At 46.3% G+C, this 19,140-nt stretch overlaps 1 protein-coding gene across 1 annotated transcript in view; it reads right to left on the bottom strand.

Moving 5' to 3' along the window:
* LOC119397615 (patronin-like) overlaps window positions 1-19,140 on the bottom strand; it is a 52,220-nt gene that overhangs the window by 26,189 nt on the left and 6,891 nt on the right. Inside the window, 3 exon segments of the mRNA XM_049416615.1 lie at window positions 1,000-1,085; window positions 2,440-2,693; window positions 2,696-2,753. Coding sequence (XP_049272572.1) covers window positions 1,000-1,085; window positions 2,440-2,693; window positions 2,696-2,753 — 398 coding nt within the window.

The following is a 19,140-nucleotide window of genomic DNA, read 5'->3' as shown; positions in this document are numbered from 1 at the left end:
GAACAATTCTTGCGGTAAAATGCTTCCTAGACGGCTCTTTCACAACTTGAAGTGCAAAATTTCCAACAAGGCCTTGTGTAGGGCTCTTTAAAGAAAACATTTTAATGTACTACATGTAACCTCTCCCTTTGCTGGCACTCCAACTGCAAATGTATGCTGGAGCTACGTCAACATGCGGCAATAGTAGTGGCCAAAACAATGCGAGTTTGCTGCAATGAAAGCCAGGCACAGGGCACTGCGATTGCTCTAAAGGGCGCAATTTCCAAACGCTCGACATCCATGTTTTCTGTTGAACAGCGGACTGCACAATACAATGACTGTTTCGCAAGAGGGTACTCATGCTACTGCAAATGAGATAATAATGAATCCTGATAAGCTGCGTATTGAAGCTCATGTCACATTGGCATAATTATGAAACATAATTTATTGCCATTTCGGCAATAAGTGGCCCTAGCTGATACTAGCTCGGGCTAAATTTAGGATGCACTAAGACTAGAGAACTTGAATGGGTGTCTTTATAGGTGAATTGAATGGGTGTCTCCACCATCAATTATAGCTCGATTGGTGGATCAATGCATGCATCATCTAGAAGAGGTGGGTCTGGCTCCCACCAGTGACAAGCTATCCATTCGTTCACTTCATTCTCTTTAATTATTTCGCAACTTCAAATAAAAGAGCAACATATTTTCTTTACTTTTTCTGGACTTCAATGTCTCTTGGGTTCATTTTTCTGTGACGAATAAACTAAGCTCCCCAGTTTCTATACTCGTGTCACTGTTTACGCTATTTTTTGCTGCTATTACATTAAACTGTTAAGATTTTTTTACAGCTCAGGAGAAAGTTAACAGAGAATGAATATGCTGGCTATCCTCAGAAGCCTGGTAAACTCATGGTAAACAGCAATACTGTGTATCAAGTTAAAATATTCAGAAAACTGACATGTCCCAAACCTTGGCAAGACTCGACACCACTGGCATCATCCAACAAAAAGAAACTCACCTGACCACTTCAAAGACTTTGATGGGTATGAGCACTTCCTTGATGTACAATTCCATAATGCCATTGATGACGGCCATGTGGGCACTCTGTGAAACAAGAGGAAGAGCAATGAGAATAAGCCATAAACTAGTATTATAAACTAGTAGATATGCCCAAATTTATCTCAACAACTGACAAGGCTCACAAGTGAAATACTGCACAAGTTGAACAGAATCTGTCAATGAGCTTTTGTTCCACGCTCTACTACGACACAGTGCTGACTTAAAACAATCCATTCAAGCTTATTAAACAGAATGAGAGAGAAACAACAAATCAGTTAATACTAATAAAGCATCTTCCTAACTTTATTCTTGCTCATTTTGCAATGACGGGATGGTAATTATGATCGGAAATATGGTTAAACATTTATCATTTAAGTCCATGAACAAATGCAATACACAAGGCTTCATGTATTGCCAAGTTGTGATTCATTAAAGATCCTTTGAATCTGATAGTCTTTCACTCTTTCAAAATATACAATCCTAACTATCTTTACAGACTATGGCCACATGAGTAGCACGAGTGTATAGAAGTATACAATGCCATCTTTAATGAGCAGATGTCCACACGAAATTGGTCACATAAGTCGCATCCCAAAACAGGACCAGCTGAAGGACTTGGCTAGGTGGCATGCTGCAATCGGTAGCGACGGATGTGTTAAAAAACCTTACAATACATTACACATATTAAACAGTATTTAAAGCGAGTCTGTTAATGATGCGAACGGCCTAAAATTGCCAAGGTTCGTTCAAGGTCCCTTTAACTCTCCCCTCATTGTTTGAAAGCATCTTCAGAGATGCTGTTGATTTTTCATTGGTTAAGTTGCACTGCATTCCATTTATAAGGAGCTCGAGGCTGAATTTACCCAGTTCATTTGCTAATAAAGCAGACATTTATTAAGATGAAGACCTTCGATGCTTCAATGAACGTGAAAATTAACAAGCGTCCCGCGTTAGCGGTGTCGGCACTAACACGAGTGATGCAAAAGTCATCATCGCGTGATGACATCAGACATCACCATATGATGTCACAGATTGCCAAAATTTGTGGAGTCATCATGACGTCACAGTAATGTCACATCATGCAATTATGTCATCACATCACATCGTTGCTTGGTTAAAGGCGGGCCGATCATGGAGGCAGTGTAAAATAGGTCAGGTGCAGAAAGTTTGCAACGCCTCCGATACTGGAGGCAGTGCAAGACAACGTTAGGTGCGTAATGCTTTCGGTGGATGGCGGGGCAAAACCAATCGACTGAGAAAAAAAATTAAGATGGCTTTCACCTTCGAGTCGTCTTAGGTGAATGCATAAGGAACGCTGTGATTTTTTTCTTGTCAGTCTCTTTAAAGTGATGATGTGCCCTCAGCAGCCTGTCGCTTAAGAAACAAGCAAGCTACGTACCATGCGCAGCGGAGCAGTTTGGGCGAGCACGGTCTCGGTGAGGGGGGTGTGGTCGGCGGGTGGCTCAACGTCGACACCCTTGCGCTGCAGTGCCTGCACAACGCCCTGGTGGCTGAGGCTATGGTAGTTGGGGTCGGCGTAGATGTTGGCCAGCGCGAGGCAGTACAGCTCGCCACTGGCCAGTGCCTGCACAAGCTGCGGCCGCAGCCGGTCCTGCTCTGCCTGGTCTCGGTAGAAGACCTCGCGCAGCTCGGGGGCACCCGGTTCTGGTGCGCCTTCGACACCAGCCATAGCACCGAGGCTCGCTGTTTGGCCTGCATGCGTGCACGCATTACATATTACATATTGCGCACTTAAGGCCTTATTTTCAACCATCAAGAGAGATAGAAACGAGTCAAAGTCATAAGCAAAAGGCAGAATGGTTTACAAGACGGAAGAAACAAGTTCATGTCAGCTTATGTCGTTAACATTTCTTTCATCCTTCGTCCTCTTTGTGAGCGCTGCAGAGTCATAATTAAGAGTCTGGCTGGCTACCCTGCCATGAGGAAGATGAAAGGAGACTGAAAGACGAGAAGGTTATACTTTGCACTAATGCACATACACAAACAGGCACTTATTGTTGAGTTTGTAAAGCATGAGTGTATATGTTGGCATGTCTCAAAAGGCTTTTGTATCACTGCACGTTGCAGGCACATCAGACCATGGCACGAAGATGTTATTTTTATTAAGAGCCTGTAATCTAGTGTGCAATTCAATGGTCTGCTGCTCCATTTGCATGCATTCCCCCTCTGCGCACTCAACATAAGTGAAGGGGGCTTAGTTCTTGAGGGTTGGATTGCAAGAGTCATGGCAAATATTGATTAGTTGGCGAAAAACCTGCAGCCATCATCTATCTGTAAGCATTAGCATAGCCAAAGGCTACAACCCTGTCTGCAAGGGTCTATGACACTTAAGACTTTGAATGCTTTGAAATAGACAAGTAAACAACACCAAAACACCGGTCTGCTCTACGGCTAATGCAACAAGTATAGACGTACGACAGGATTTTCCTTACTTCTTTCAACTTCTGTTTCGATTTTCGGGCACTGAACACGCCTTCTTGGTAAGAGGCTATATGAAAAAACATCAAACATTCCCTAAAGGAGAGGCCGTCCTGCCGCAGACGGCGAGGACGGCCACAGTGTACTACTTGCTTCCGCAGACTTCCAGACCCACGACTCTCCACAAACGAGGCAGCAGCTGACTGCCCCGTCTTTCCTTCCGGGATGTGCGGGACACTCGTGGCGGAGTCGGGGTGCATCGCCGGCCGCTCGACCAAAGTGCGTGCATGAAATCGTTTCATTAGGAAGGGGGATCGGCGCGCCGCCGCCGCCAGCTGGCCTGCCCCACGCAGCGCGCCGGAATACCCGCGCGCCCATTGAGGGATTTTGCGCGCCGTGTTTTGCGGAGGCCTCAGCGACGGCACTACTGCGGTGCGTGGATATGGCCAAAGCGAGCGTCGGCCGCGGCGCGCCCACGGCACGACCCACGAGTGCGTCCTTGGATGGCGAACTCTCGCGCCGCAGCGCGACGTAGCGAATGCCGCGGTCGCTGGAGGCGTTCGCGGGCTGCCCGCCCAACGCCCCCACGACCACGCGCGCCTCGGCGCACCTTCGTGTTCGCCCTCGCCACTCTCTCACGCCGGACGAGCGGTCTCAAAGAGTTTCGTGCTAGATCGTCGTCGTCCGAGCAGCTCCCTCGACAGACTTCCAGCGATGCCGCACGCGCAAACACGCGATACCGTAAACTCTACGGTTTAAGAAAGAATCGAGCATTTGGGGAGTATTTCCGCCGTACAACTATCATCATCTGCCACGCGTATCCTTGCGTTATCACCGCGATCCTGTCACTTCTCAGTCACGACCGGCGTGCGTGATATCAGCGTGACATAGCGTTCTTGATAGGAAAGTGGCGAGTGCCGGGTTTTCAAGAAGGAAACGCGAGCAGGCCAGATGACGATTATATAATTCTGTGGCAGGCAGAAATACTCCCCAAGCACTCCATTTTGTTAGAATGATAAAAAAAAAGAAAAAGTGAGTATGTTACTCTTTTCGCTGAACCTGACTCGCCCGCATATGACTTCCTTTAAAGCGACAGGTTAACTTTATCTTGGGTCACAAGAATCTCTGACGAGCCTATATCATGATCTCCAAAGAGAGTTCACGTCTCTCTTTAAAGAGAGTCATACACGTGGAAACTCGGCTCCCAAAAAAGAGTAAAATGACTCTTTTTTTTTTCTTAAGTGTAGTAGTATAAACATAGAGAGTTTGATATCAGATCCATGGCTCCGATATCAATGCGGTTGGTTCACGTTGCTTGAAAACCCTTCAATAAAGTCCAGTTTAGTTTCCAGCGTTGTGTGAGTCTGCCTCCCTTCCCGTGTCCTGTGCTTTTGCTGGCTTTTCTTCAAGTATAAACAGAGGATGCGCATAGGTTGAAAGGGGGAGGGGAAGCCCCCCCCCCCGGTCATCTAAAGGCAAGCGCCAATTCTAACCCCGCACCTTTACTCATCATCATTTCCCGTCATTTTTAATGTCAGGATTATGGCCACACGCCTGTTTTTTTTGACGATAATGGCGACCAAGTACCCCGATGTTGCACTCAAAACTGTGCCCACCAAGACCCAGGAAGCCGGGGACCGATGGCAGGCCTTTGTGAGAAACGCGTCATCGCTTCGTTTTCATTATCGCATCCGTTGCGCACCTTGTCTCCTTTCGGACTCGACCACATGGCGACGGGAATGGGGGAGAGGGGGCGTATGCGGTGAAACTTGCCCCTCCCCCTTCCCCCACTAATGGAGAACCCCGAAAGCAACCGAGACCGTTCGGGCGAGGATCGTTTATCGAGAATGGGCCGCTGTGTCACGATCTCCTCTTTTGCGAACATTGATCGATCAGGTAGATTATATACACTATACCCGTCAGAGGTCCGTTGGACGTATCATTCTTCTATGCGGGAAAATAGATCAAGAGAAGCACGCACGCATACCCAACCCTTTCCCTCACTGCGTAGGCGTCGGACCGCAGTTCTCATCGTAGAAAAAAACGTGAGGCGCGAAGACAGGTCATCAGTGAAAAAGGTGTCTACAAACGTTAGCTGACTACCAAATGAAAGGTCGAACTACTGTGGCAGATTAGTAGACGACAAAATCGAACGCTGATAGTCAGTTGGTATCCGCGTTCGCGTGTGTTGTCTCTTCAATTCGCCTTGTTTTCGTGTCAGGACGCTTAATATACAGCGAATCCTTCAACTTTCTGTCGTTTCTGAGCCGTGTATCTCATCATCCGATACAGAGCATTCGCGAGGTAGTCACAGCACATCGATTCCCATGAAACAACCCTCGTTAGTGCAAGTGGAGCGTAGTTGTCTCTTCATCGGCACGTATAATCTACTGGCAGGTGTTGGAAGAGGAAAAAAAAAACTGTCAAAAGCATTTTCGCTTCAGCAGAGCAGTTTGTGCATTTTCTGTCGCATGTACGGATATACCTTCTACACTTCGTCCCAGCGACCTTGCGCAATCGATTCAACTGTTCCCGAACGCATACACATGCCCGCAAGATGCAAGAGACCGTACGAAGAAGCGCACAACACCTGGCGTCTGCCAGACACCAGCATTTGGCGCCTTCCTTTGCTCTGCGTCAGGCACGAAGCCACGACTTGTGCAAGACTATTTTGTCGCGCGGAAAGGTTGATTATCAGCGCCAATGAATCGAGCAATATAACTGAGCCTTTGGGCCGTGCTCTAACAGACGCTAATGAGAATACAAATAATGGCTTGGACAGAACTGTAGTTCCCGCTAAGAAAAAAAAAAGGAGTCCTTTCGCCACGCATATGACTCTCTTTAGGAGACACGTGAACTCTTTTTGGAGATCACTATACTGTCGTCGGAGAGCCGTGAGCCCAAAAGGGAGTTAAGGTCTGACACCTTTAAGGAGAGTCATATACGTGGCAAGTCAGGCTGACCGAAAATAGTAACGCATACTCTTTTTATATATATATTCTTCGGAGCCAAAAGACCATGCTTAGCCAGATTCGCCGATTTAGCTTCTCCATGTCGCGTCTGAACCGCGGCGCTGGTGAGGTCGATGTGACGTGACGTACCTCGCAGGTAATTTTAACGTGCCTGCACTAGTGCAAGTGCAACATTTGTGAACAAGTCGCGAGAATGAGTTATTTCCAATGCAGTGGGACTGCTTTTCATAAAATAATGGCCAGTCACAAAAAATGTCAGTTAACGTTCCAATTTGAAATAATGCCTTTCCTTTATATCATATATGGGTCATTTCTGAAAGGGATTTGACGTCAGGATTCGAGAAACATGCCGATACCAATATCCAAAATGACTAAAATCTGGACGCAGATTCTGAATATATAGAGCTTTTGTTCCACGGCAGGTTTCAAATGTGACTGCGTGTGCCTCACGAAAAAAATGCTTGAGATCGATCACGTTTCTGTAGCCTACTCAAAGCCTTAACAATCGCAATAGCCGAGAAAATAATGCGAGTACAATTTAGCAAAGACAAACGCTCGTGACCGAACTTATAAGGAAAAAAATGAGTGCGCCATTCAATAAACTCTGAGCCAAAAGCCACGATTTCATCGTGAGTCACGACGTATGAAGACTACGAATTAATTTTGACAACCCACCTAGATCTAAGTAGATGGGCGTTTTTGCGTTTCGCTCCCTTCTAAATGTGGCTGCATACCACGCAATTCTCAAACGTACGAATGTTTCTAAAAGGCTTGCGCTCTATGTGACGCGTACAACGCGCGTTCCAAAAGCATTCCACCCACTGTCATGGTTAGATATCGCGAGATCATTCTCCGTGACCCAGAGAGATAGGCAACCGTTGCGAGTTCGGAAGATAAATTTGTCGAGATCACGTTACACTTGGACGCTTCGAAAGATTAAAGAGACATGCGAACAATGCGGAGCCTTCGCTGCTAGTGACAGGGAACAAATCCGTGCGCCGTGTGCCGTTGGAACTCCACAGCTCAGCTATTTTAATCGAGACCGAGAGATCGTCGACATGTGGGCGTTTATATCTGCTCAACAAAAACTAGTCTTCAGGCCTGTACGTATACCTATTGTCAATTACAACATAACAAAATGATCTATGCTCCCCCCACCGAACCGCGAAGAGCCTTCCATTCCCCTCTGTAGAGCAGTGCCGTTGGTAGCCATTAGAAGTTCGGCTATCTTCGGAGAAAAAATGAAGACCGCTATACCCTCTAACAAACAAACAATTATGTGCTACCCTTTTCGGTGAGTCCTGATTTGGAACATGACTCTCTTTAAAGAGTACGTGAACTCTCTTCGGGTCCCACTACTCTTTGAAGAGAGTAGAATGATCTCCAAGAGAGTTAGCGTGTCTCTTTAAGAGAGTCATATACGTGGCAAGTCAAAACTCTAAAAAAAGGTCAAAGGACTTTTTTTTTTTTTTCTTAGAGTGTACACTGCATCGAGCCTTACTTAACGGCCAGACCGCGCGAAATGCGAGCACTGAGCATGCGAGCAAAAGCAGTTGGAGGACGCTTGAACTTCGCCTTCAAGAGCGAAACGCGACAGCGTAATCGGGCCCCGTTCGCGTCGCCTTCGCCTGCCATTGTTCGCTTCTCGGTGGACACCTCAACCGTACCGCGAGGAAAGGAACGTCCGTTCGCGTAACGTTGAGCCTTTTAAACTCTCCACTGCTAGTACAGCTGCGACCAGCGCAGTAGCGCTGCTCTGCTGGTAAATTAAGGCGTCAATAGTACTCTAAAAGAACATAAACTGAAGACATGCGAGATTGCGCACGAGGCATTTATTTCATTTGAAAACAACCAACGATGGTGACACTGACATCTTTATGGTTCAAGCTAACTAACCTGCGGGGTCAGTATGTCATTTTCTCTAGTTCTCCCCACTAAGGCCTCGGGCTGCCCTATGTGATAAGGAAACATGAATTAATTAGTTAATTAATTAATTAATTATTCAGCAATAACCAATACAGATCCTCGGTAAAGTGGAACGCCAAAATAGGACCGGAAGTACACTGGTATAGCAGTCAAATCCATGCCACTGCGAAGACGAACGGATCGGCATACCACCTCAAGCGATTAAAAAAAAGAAAGGAAAAAGAAAGAACCAGACGCCCAGGCACAAAACAGACAAAACCGTCAGACAGCAGCAGCGCCGCTGCAGGTAGCCCCGAAAATTGCGGGCACCGGCACAGGCATAACCTCCGAAATCGGAGCGCTGGCAAATGCCGGAGGCCATGCTACACGATCACAGTATGATACCTTATACACGGCGCAAGAGTTACTCAACACGGTGTTCCCAAAAGGAGCAGCGACGGGTACTTTGCATACTTCAACGTGTCACCGCCCGAAAGCGTGCATGCGCTCTTCCATGGCCCCCCTTTCCCCCACGTTCTCTCCCTCTCTCTCTTCAGCCCACCCCGCCCCAGTTTGAAGCGTACGCGCACGCACTACGGGGTGGCGCCCAGCGCGCTTCGCAGTCTAAACATCCCGCGGGCGGTTGGTGGATGGCTGGCGAGAATGCAGCCTACAACGAAGCGCGAGGTCAACAGAATCGGTCAGGGGTGCTCTTGACAAACTGGGGAGCGGCAACGGGACAGCTATACGCACACGAACGCCGAGTGTAGTTACACGGAAAGGAGGCGGCGCGTCGCAGCCAATCTAGGGCGAGTAGTAATGGGGCAAATATTCGCAGCAGTGGCACCGTCGGCTTGTGCCTGGAAAGCAAACGGAAAAATATGGCCTCGTTCGTCGTGATAAGAGGTCGAATACTTTCCATAATCTAGTTCCCTATTTCAAGGGACACTAAAGTAAAACAATAAATTAATTTAGACTGATAGATGATACTCTGCACACTCTAGTGTCGTTAATTTCACCACCACAGGTTTATTAATAATAGTTGGGAAAATAAATGTCAGAAGTTTCACTTTTAAATTTCCCGCCGCAATCATCGACCAGATGTCACTGATTTCAGTTTTTTTTTCGTATTTTGGTCATACTGGCTCAACGAAATTTTCTGAAACTTGGTATATAAGTCTCTGGCTCCCTCAGAGGACAATGTACTTCATTCTTACAGATTAGCTATACGCAGGCCCTAAGACGCCGTCAAAATCTACGACATTACGGCGACTGGTGCGGGAGCGTCAAGGTGGCGGCGCCACCCGCACCAAGCGTCTTACCAAGCGTCTTCTCGCAGCAAGCGCGGTGTTTTTGGTATCGTGAAAGAGTAATTTGCTAATACGAGAAAAATAATTTTTCTTTTTACTGTCCTTTTAAACCTTCATAGTCAAACGACAGACATAAAACTTTTTTTTAACACCCATCGCCTGGCATTACGACGATGCCATCAACGAAGCACCCTTTTTAAAGAGGCGTTAACCGTCACTGCTTCAAACCTCTCACCCCAGCCACCGCAATAGCATACACACAAGTGCGCTCGTTAAACTCCAACCGGTGCACGCCCTGAGTTTTCTCCTTTTCTTTCACTTCGTGCACTTTGCTCGGAGAAGAAAATAAACAAACGAAAAAGACCACCGTGCCTACTCGGCAGCGCAAGCCATCTCTGTCACCTGTGTCTCCTACACATTCTCGTCTCTACGCTTAGTGCTCAAGTTTTTTTTTTAATTATTATTCATTCTTTCTCGCACACTCGTTTCCATGACGCGCTCCGCCCTTGCGTTTTCCCTGCAGCCGTCGCGTTGTGACTGTTATCTTCATCACCCTAACTGCGTGCAGAAGCATCAAAATCAACCTTTGTAGGTATACGCCGTCGCCATACCCTGTGCAATTGCTTGCCGGTGAAAAGACCGTGAAATTACAGGAGTCTTCAATCAGTTCAGAGAAAAGAAGTAGTGTTTAAAAACTCTGCAGTCGTTAAGTGAGGCACAGCAAGCTGACATTGCAGAGAAAATTAAGGCGAACGTTCCGCCTTTCGAAGTTCGCGCCGTAACCTCACCGCCGGTTCTTCACTGTGACGTCACCGATTTCAAATTATCCTCCGCTCCCCAGTTTCGTCCGCGTCGGCTCGGTAAAAGTACCTTAAGCTTGTCATGTTCAATCTCCGGTTCCCTTAGAACCAAAAGCATGGTCAATTTCTTAACGTTATACCATTAACTATAATCGGACACAGCTTAAAAAGTCCGGAGAGGTCCCGCCCAGACGACCGAAGCGCGGTAGCCGATAGCCTTCGCGACTAAAGAAATAGTTCCGCTCATGCACTTGGCAACGTTTAAGGCGGGGTTACCGGCCGTACGGCACATGACGTCAGTCTGGAGTGCGCGCCCATTGGTGTAGGCTTGTGTGCATCCGCCTTTTAAGAAGAAATGCCACAGACTACTTAAGTTGCATCCGACTAAAGGCCCTAGCAAAATCCGTGACGTCATGTCTAGTTGGTCATGACGTCATAGCTTGACTGGAGTTTCGCGGCCATTCTCTGTCTTGCCGAGCGTCTTTTCGCAGTAAGAGTGCTTTTCTTTTTTTTTAATCATAGAAGGGTATTGTACTAATACATTTCGAATTATTTTTCTCTGTAGAGTCACTTTAGGACTAGAGTTACTGTATATGTAAGGACAAGAGGAACCGCGAGTTATGATAACTGCACGGGGGGCTTCTAAACGTATACGCAACGCTTTCATTTGGCGCTACAGCTACCGCCGACCTTTCCCAAACACGGATCGCGCCCGCGCATGGTCATCCGCACAAGGTCGCATACACACACGCGTCCGCGTGTGCCCTCGTTCCTGTCGCATTAAACACATCACGGCGCGCGCGGACCAAGCAGGATCTCGAAGTCGCCACGAGGGGGGCTCGGTATCCTCTCTCCTCGGAAGCGACGCCGCACAGGACGGCGCCTGCTGCTGCTGCTGCTGCTGCAGCAGCGCAGGTCGACCCGGAACATAACGCCGCCGTGGTGAAGAACGGACTCGAAGAAAAACGTAGTAGGTTCGAGATAAGAGGCTATTCTTGGGAGGCGCCGCGCGAAGAATGCGCCCGTCGACCCTTCCGGGTCTGCGGACAAACTGCGATATTGCGATGCGGCGCGCAAGTGATTAAAGCGGACGCTTGAAAGAGAACCGCCAAGTCAGACTGATGAAGCCAGGGAAAGCACACCAGAGGGGGTGTTATTTGTAGTTTTTTTTATTGAAGTCTATAGTAATTAAGGAAAAATGAATTAAAGTGGACGAAAGAAACAACTCGCCGCCGGTGGAGATCTAACACCACAACCTGTGAAGAGATTGTGGGTTTGCAAAGGTTGTGGGTTCGCTCGCCGCCGGCGGGGAGCCATTTTTTTCTTCCAATTTAATGTTTTACTCTCTAACACACAACTACTACAATTCCGTTAAAAAACTACAAATAACGGCTCCTATATGCGTGCCTTGGCTTTATTGCCTATTGGCTTCGGCTGTGTCTATAACAAAAAGAAAGAAAGAAACGGGTCTTCATGCGTTCTTATTATTTCATTCGTTGAATTAGTTTTAGATTGATGACAGATGGAGGTACGTGCCTGTGTACCGGGGTTCTTTCGTGTCCCGTATATGCGCTGTTTTAAAAACTATGTGCACGTATACCAATAAGCCCGCGTAACCACCATTTCAATGGACACGGTCAGCGCTAAAAAATATGGTCATACGTGCTGAAACCAAGTTAATCAAGAAACCCACCGAGTAGCGGACTACGGCTTAATTTGGCCACCTGTGGGTCGTTTAACGTGGGGGTCCTAAATGCAAGGACAAGACAGATGGTTTTGCCAGCGTCCTCGAGCTAACCAGTGCAACCTCAGCCGCTCAGCAACTATACCGTGGCGGGTTGTCAGCTCATGTACTACACGAAACCTCCCGGCATATAAACTAAACCTTTCTATACAGACTCCACGAAACCACGCAGCCTTCCCATGCATTATCGCATAGCACTTTCCATATACGTCAATGTGATGTCATACATTGTTTTTTTTGTTTCTGTATTATTCTGGCTATTGCATAGCGAAGTGTAATTAAGTTTTTCAAATTTTCTAAAATCACAGTCCGCCTTCCTTGGAACACAATGTAGTATTTTACACCAAGACACAATAACTACGCCCGAGCTGACGACGTAAAAAGTTCATGACGTCATGGCGAGCTATACTACGAAACCACGTACACGCGGCACTGTCGTCAGACGTCACTACTTTTTGCGTCATTCCTGGAATGCCAACAAGCCGTTGACTTCACAGTAGCAGTTGCTCACATTAATTCAGTAGCGTGACTATAATTATCACCCACCACTGCATTGGATTTTTAGTACATCCTTGATTTACCCTTATACATACGCGCTTTATTTAGGAAATATGAAATCGTTCGCGAATGGCATGCGTCCATCCGGAACTACGAGAATACACGAAGGCACCGTCCGTACACAATCATTCCCATTAATGGAACGAACCAGTTCAGGAATGTCGTTCACAATGTCTTTTTTTCTTCTTCTTCTTCTTAGACTGTGTATACGATGGTGTGCGACTTCTCTTTACTCCTTTTTTTCTTCCTTCAATACACTGCGTTTCTTGAACAAAGTAAACACATAAAATGCGCCGGTTGAAAAGCGGCAGGGGTGAATGACCTTTACGTGGAGCGTTCGCGGCGGTCGCAGCAGTTTACACACCTCGCGCCGTGCACGATTCGATTTCGAGAGAGTGAGGAAGAAAGCAAGGACTGCATTTTCGGAAGCCTCTGTCTGGACAACCCGTGTCTGGAGGACGTGTTAGCTCCAGATGAACAAAAAAAAAAAAAAGGTCTCCTGTTAATGTGAAGCTGGTTATACATGGATGTGCAGCGACACATTCCAAAACACGGCGGAAGCTCATTAAACCGGTTGCAATCAGCGGGCTATACAAGACAATATATATATATATATAATATATATAATATATATATATATATATATATATATATATATATATATATATAGACACACCACGATAACGTATACACTCAAGAAATGAGAAAGACTTTCTTGCGAGAAGAAATTCTCACTTCGCGGCAAGGATGCGAGATATCTCAGCGTGCTTCTCGACCTTCGTCTTAAACTTACGAGAAACATTTTTTTCATATTTTTATGCCTTGCACTCAAAAAAAATGCTATCGCAAAAAGCACAGTGCAGCCTATAGCTTACTACAAAAACGGGCTCCCGAAGAACAACTTCGGCGACTTGTCGATGTGCAGTGGCATCAATAAAAATTTTCCGAGTGTGTTTATATGTTCGGTTTTCGTACTCTGGTGATCTATACCAAACAATACGACTGCGAGTGATTTAGTTCTTTCCTGGAAAACGAATTTTAAACATCGGCTGCACGTCCCCGAATCATGTCCACGAATGTGCGACTTTTTTTACGGGCCACCCTGCGCTTGAGATGACAGAAACCACACCTCGCTTAGCGCGGCGTCCCTTCAGCACTAATGTAATTGCTGAAATTGCCGCTGTCAAGCTCCGAAGAGCTGACACCACACGTGATGTCGTCAGGTCACATCGACTGCTTCGTTTCTTTTTTTTTTTTTTTTTGGTAGGGGGGGGAGGCATTATAGAAGCACGTGTACGCGTCAGGTTGTGACGAGATCGTCGACATACAACTATGTACAGTCATGAGCAATATGAAAGGTAACACTGAAATTACCTTCAAAAGTGTTCGTAACACTGAAGTTTCAAGCGTTCAGTATACCTCTTGCCTGCCACTACCGCACACTCGTATCTGCACATCACGAGTAAAATTACTGCCTCAGCACAAGATCCTTGTTCCCTTTCATAATGCTCCCGGCTGTACGTCCTCCGGTTTCGACACATCGTTTTTAGGTCATCTAAAATTATTGTTCAGTTTCTATAAGCAAACTGAACCATCCTATCCGTCACAGGACTGTCGATATTATTTGAAAACGGCAAAATGTTGCCATCGTTTTAAAGAGTAGAGAAGCGTACAGCGCACAAAGGGGGTAAGGGAGAAAAGATGCAACCGAAAAACACTTTTCTCGGTTTTTCCTTTCCGCCCCTTGTCCGTTCTCACGCTGTGCACTTTACCATTGAACACCGATTATAGCCCGCAGGGTCCTACCCGGATTAATAATAATTTTACGTCTCTACGGAACCTATACGAAATTCGGTGAAAGCGCCTGCAGGGGCGCACAGCCAACGAGATTTCACGTGCGAAGTCGGAAAGCGAAGTTGAACTAATACAACATATATAAAAAAAAAAAAAACTGACAAAGGGTGCGCGTGGTGCTCGTCTCCCCTTTTCACCGCCTCGTTTTTAACGCGCTCTTCAAGTTCAGCTATGTGCGCCGTGATATCCCAATTAAATACCGTATCGCAGTAAAACAGCGCCGGCGAAAACAACAGACCAGATGCCGGCGCTGTTTACTGCGATTATGGACCAATTAACCCAACAGTACATCTTGTCAATACGGTAACAAACTGTCCACGGCATGGGCAAACATGAATTATGGAATATGGCAGCCTAAGCAGTTTCCACAAGGTTTACAGCATTATTTTACTTACAAATGCGAATAAAACACAATGTCTTGCGTAATAAGGAATCGATGCGTACAACGCAGTGAGCAAAGCTATGGTAAAGCACTAGGACCTGAAAGCGTTTCTAAATTACGTTACAATAACGACAACGCCCCAGTCAAAAGAACAGCCGCGCACAAAGCCAGCGTTGCGTGTGTCATAACATGCATGTCCCCTATGTTTATTTCGTTCATTGTTATTGTCCATTCATCATCCGGTACAAGGGGTCGGGGACTCGTCACCGCATTCCCCCAGGCGTCGCGACTGAAGTGGGTCACCGATTCGCTTCTCGAGCAGTAGTTTTAAGCAGGTTCCCCAGTATAACTTGTCCGCGAATAGTACACATTGTCCTTACGCCTCCACGCGCTGCGAGATTTTATCCTAGAATTGTGTACCTTGTCCTTACACATCCATGACCTGCGAGATTTTGTCCTAGAATCATATATACCTTGTTCTTATGCATTCACGTGCTGCCAGTTATTGTCCTTGAACCGTACGCCTTTTTGTCCTAATTACGCATCCACGCATGCGAGACTTCGTACTAGATTCGTACACCTTGTCCTTAAGGATCCATGCGCTGCGAGCTTGTCCTGGAATCGCTACCTGTCCTTACGCATCCACGCAAGGCGACGTGCACGAGCGCGCGCTGTTCACCGAAATGCAGCTATTTTCTCCAGAAGCACGTGATTTAGCGCGCTCACCACCGCGGCCGCAGCTGAATGCGCTAGATGAGGCAGTTGTGAACAAAAGCCACGTGGGCGCGCCTGGCAACGAACGGCTGTGCACTGCGGGGCGCGATTTTTCGATGTGAGCGCGGGTTTTTGAACAAACGGCGCGAATATTAGCGCCGGTAAATTCCGCAATGCCGCACACCTAAGCTGCCAAGATGACGCAGCTGTCGCGACCACTGCCCCAGTCGTCTATAGTTTCTTCTCTATTATTCGCTCTGCAGTGAACCTGTATCAATATCTGTAGCGTGACAGCTGCGGTAAGAGCGCTAAAAGCATGATATGATTATGATGCACGCCGTAGTGGAGGGCCCCGGAAATTTCGACCGTCTGGTGTTCTTTAAAAGAGGTTTCTCTTCAATTTAGCTATTCTCATTCATATTTTATGCTTCCGTAGATCACTGAAAGACAGACAATTTGCCAGAGCGTGTTGCACAAGTTATATTGCACGAACGTGTTGCACGCTGAGGGCAAGGAGCTTACCGCATGCGTCACGACTACGCGCAAAAGGTGCTGATGATGCTCGAAAACTTCGCAGGAAAAACGTTCAAAGCCTGGCAAGTGCCTCTTTGCGTTGCATGCTTTCAGTTCCTCCATGTGCAGCTATATAATCGTGTCACAGACTGACAAGCTGAAGCCCAGTATGGGCACAGGCACAGCGTGTGTCCCACCTTGGCTCATGGACTCCAGTGGTCCGTGGGACAGGTGATGTCCCACTCGTTTTTCAGCTAACATTCTTTTATGAGGAATAATAATTGTTTCGGGGGTTCCCACATGTGGTATAATTCGTCTGGGCAAAAAGTAGAGCAGAAACCATCGCTAGATTATTCGCGCCTGATAAAGGGTTAACGTGCACCGACATAGCACAGCACACGGGCCTCCACTATTTCGTCTCCATCGAAATGCGATCGCCGGGATCGAACCCGCGACCTTCGGGTCAGCAGCCGAGCATCGTAACCACTGTATTACTTCGGTAGACAAAGAGCGCTTAAAGAGACACAAAAGATAAGCAATTAATAATGTTGAACTAACGCAGCATTAGATTAAGGCAAGCTTCATTGCAGACTCTAAACTTAAGTATGGGCATTACGGAAGCACTGTCGCAATGAACTAGAAATATTTATTTATTTATTCATTCATTCATTTATCATAGTACCCACAGCGCCCATGAGAATTACAGTGTGCGTGTGAGGGGAAGGGTGGGGGGGGGGGGGGGGGAGAGAATGCAATGTTTCAATAAAGCCGTGGAAGCTGTATAGGCCATTTGCGTTAGCTCGTGCGGCCTGTACAGCTTAACGTCTATCAACGTATGGGTAGAGCCTAATTAGAACTATCCAATCTCCGGCATATTACGCGCCAGCACAACGACTTTGAGAAACGCTGCATAGTGGTGCACCCGTTTTATTCTTTTTTTTTCCCCCGCCCTTATCGAAATGCGACTGAGAATCGAAACCGCGAGCTCGTACGTGCCAACACAACGCTCATTGACCTATAAAAGCACGTTGGGCATAACGAGAAACACCGAGTCTATTTGGGTTGATAAAACAGTCCTTGAGGACCTATTTTCATTAGTCCCACTGGTACATTTATACTACGCATTGAATAGAATATAAGTGTCGTCGTTAACGAAAACCGCCGTGGTAGCTTAGCGGCTAAGATGTTTAAGTGCAAAGCTCGAGGACGCGGGTTCGATTTCCGTCGACGGTGGCCGCATTTCCACGGGGTCGAAATGCAAAAACACCCGTGCACAAATCATGGCGCCCGGTAAAACGGTAAAAATTATTCCAGAGCCGCCCACAACCGCATGCGTCGTAATCATACCGTGGTTTCGGCACGTAAAATGCCAGAAATTATTATAAAAATCATCGTAATCGAAGACGCACCTTCGCAAGCTCATCGTGGTAACAAAGATAACGAAACTACAGGAAATAAATAATAAATTCACATTTGGATTACGTCGCATTCTGAGAGAACAAAGACCAAGTTAAAAACTCGAGTATTAAACGTGAAGCAGCTAACTATCAACAATGAAAGGAATGGAAACAACGGCAAACAACGGCCTTTTCCTCGACGTCATCCTCGACGTCATAAGGCCACCGGTGCTGCGGTGGCCTTATGACGTTGATTCAACAAGTGAAAGCGATTCAACCAGTGAAAGTGTAAGCACTTCACCTTCCGCGTTAACAACGAACTCTTTGCTTAAAAACAGAATATTCCACTATTCGATAAGGATCTAGAACCAAACAATCACTACTCGAAAATTCGAATCGAATCGATACTTCATATCGTTAACCGAACAATGTGCGTGTTGGAGCTAGCTGGCAGTCCATGATTTCTCATAAATATGTCTCCGAATAATAGTTGGGAGGTAGTGCTAGTGTCTGTTGGCTTCACGTCGTCCCCTGTTAAAGAAGCTTTTTTTTTTTTTCGCTTAGAGGAAATTGTTAACTGAACCCGATTAGAAGTGACACAAAAGCAAGAGTGCCATAACTTTCGTTCCGCTAATAGTAGACGGAAAACACGATACGTTGCGTACAGTGCATGGTGCGACGCTCAGTGAGCCAGACCTCAACGATTAAACTGCGGCCACTTGCACTAAAAACTTCACTCAGACAGACATGGTAGGCAGCTGATATATTGCTTGACACTGTTTATGGAAGCAGGGGTTGCGCGTTCTCCTTGGAATAAAACTGAATACGATTCATTTCAACATTGTTTTATACAATGTTGAAATGAATCGCCAGCGGAGACCACCTCAGCTATAGAAAAGTTTGCTTTTTTTTTTTCGTTCTACAAACGCCGCTGAGGACACGCCGTTTCTTACAAGAATATGCATATGCTAACGGGCCCAGAAGACCGACGGTTAATGTGGACGGGAGTGGCAACGATGACATCACGCGACTATTTGTCCAACAACGTTTTAGTGCGACATGATCCTTCGATAAGGAGGCACACATCCTTCCCTTCAACAACCGAGCACGTGATTGGCTATCCTCCCTGCCTTTCCCCTTCGTTTATATATCTCTCTCTTTCACTACCTGATCCAATCCTCTAACCTCACAAAAGCCGCAGGCCATCATTTCGAAAACGGCAGGCACTTGAAATTTGTCACGAAGTCAAGATTATGGTGCACATGTTTTTGCATCATGACACAGATACGTGTACAGTTAAAGGATTTAAACAGGTTGTTCATATATATATATATATATATATATATATATATATATATATATATATATATATATATATATATATATATATATATATATATATATATATATATATATATATATATATATATATATATATATATATATATGCATGCGCAGCCAGTCTTGACATTCATGAAATCGCAGTGGGCATACATTATTTACCCAGTGTAC

Source organism: Rhipicephalus sanguineus, chromosome 6 (genome assembly GCF_013339695.2).
Source record: "Rhipicephalus sanguineus isolate Rsan-2018 chromosome 6, BIME_Rsan_1.4, whole genome shotgun sequence".
NCBI classification, from domain to species: domain Eukaryota; kingdom Metazoa; phylum Arthropoda; class Arachnida; order Ixodida; family Ixodidae; genus Rhipicephalus; species Rhipicephalus sanguineus.
The sequence above is the reverse complement of the archived record's forward strand: the minus strand, read 5'-3'. Positions and strand labels throughout refer to the sequence as shown.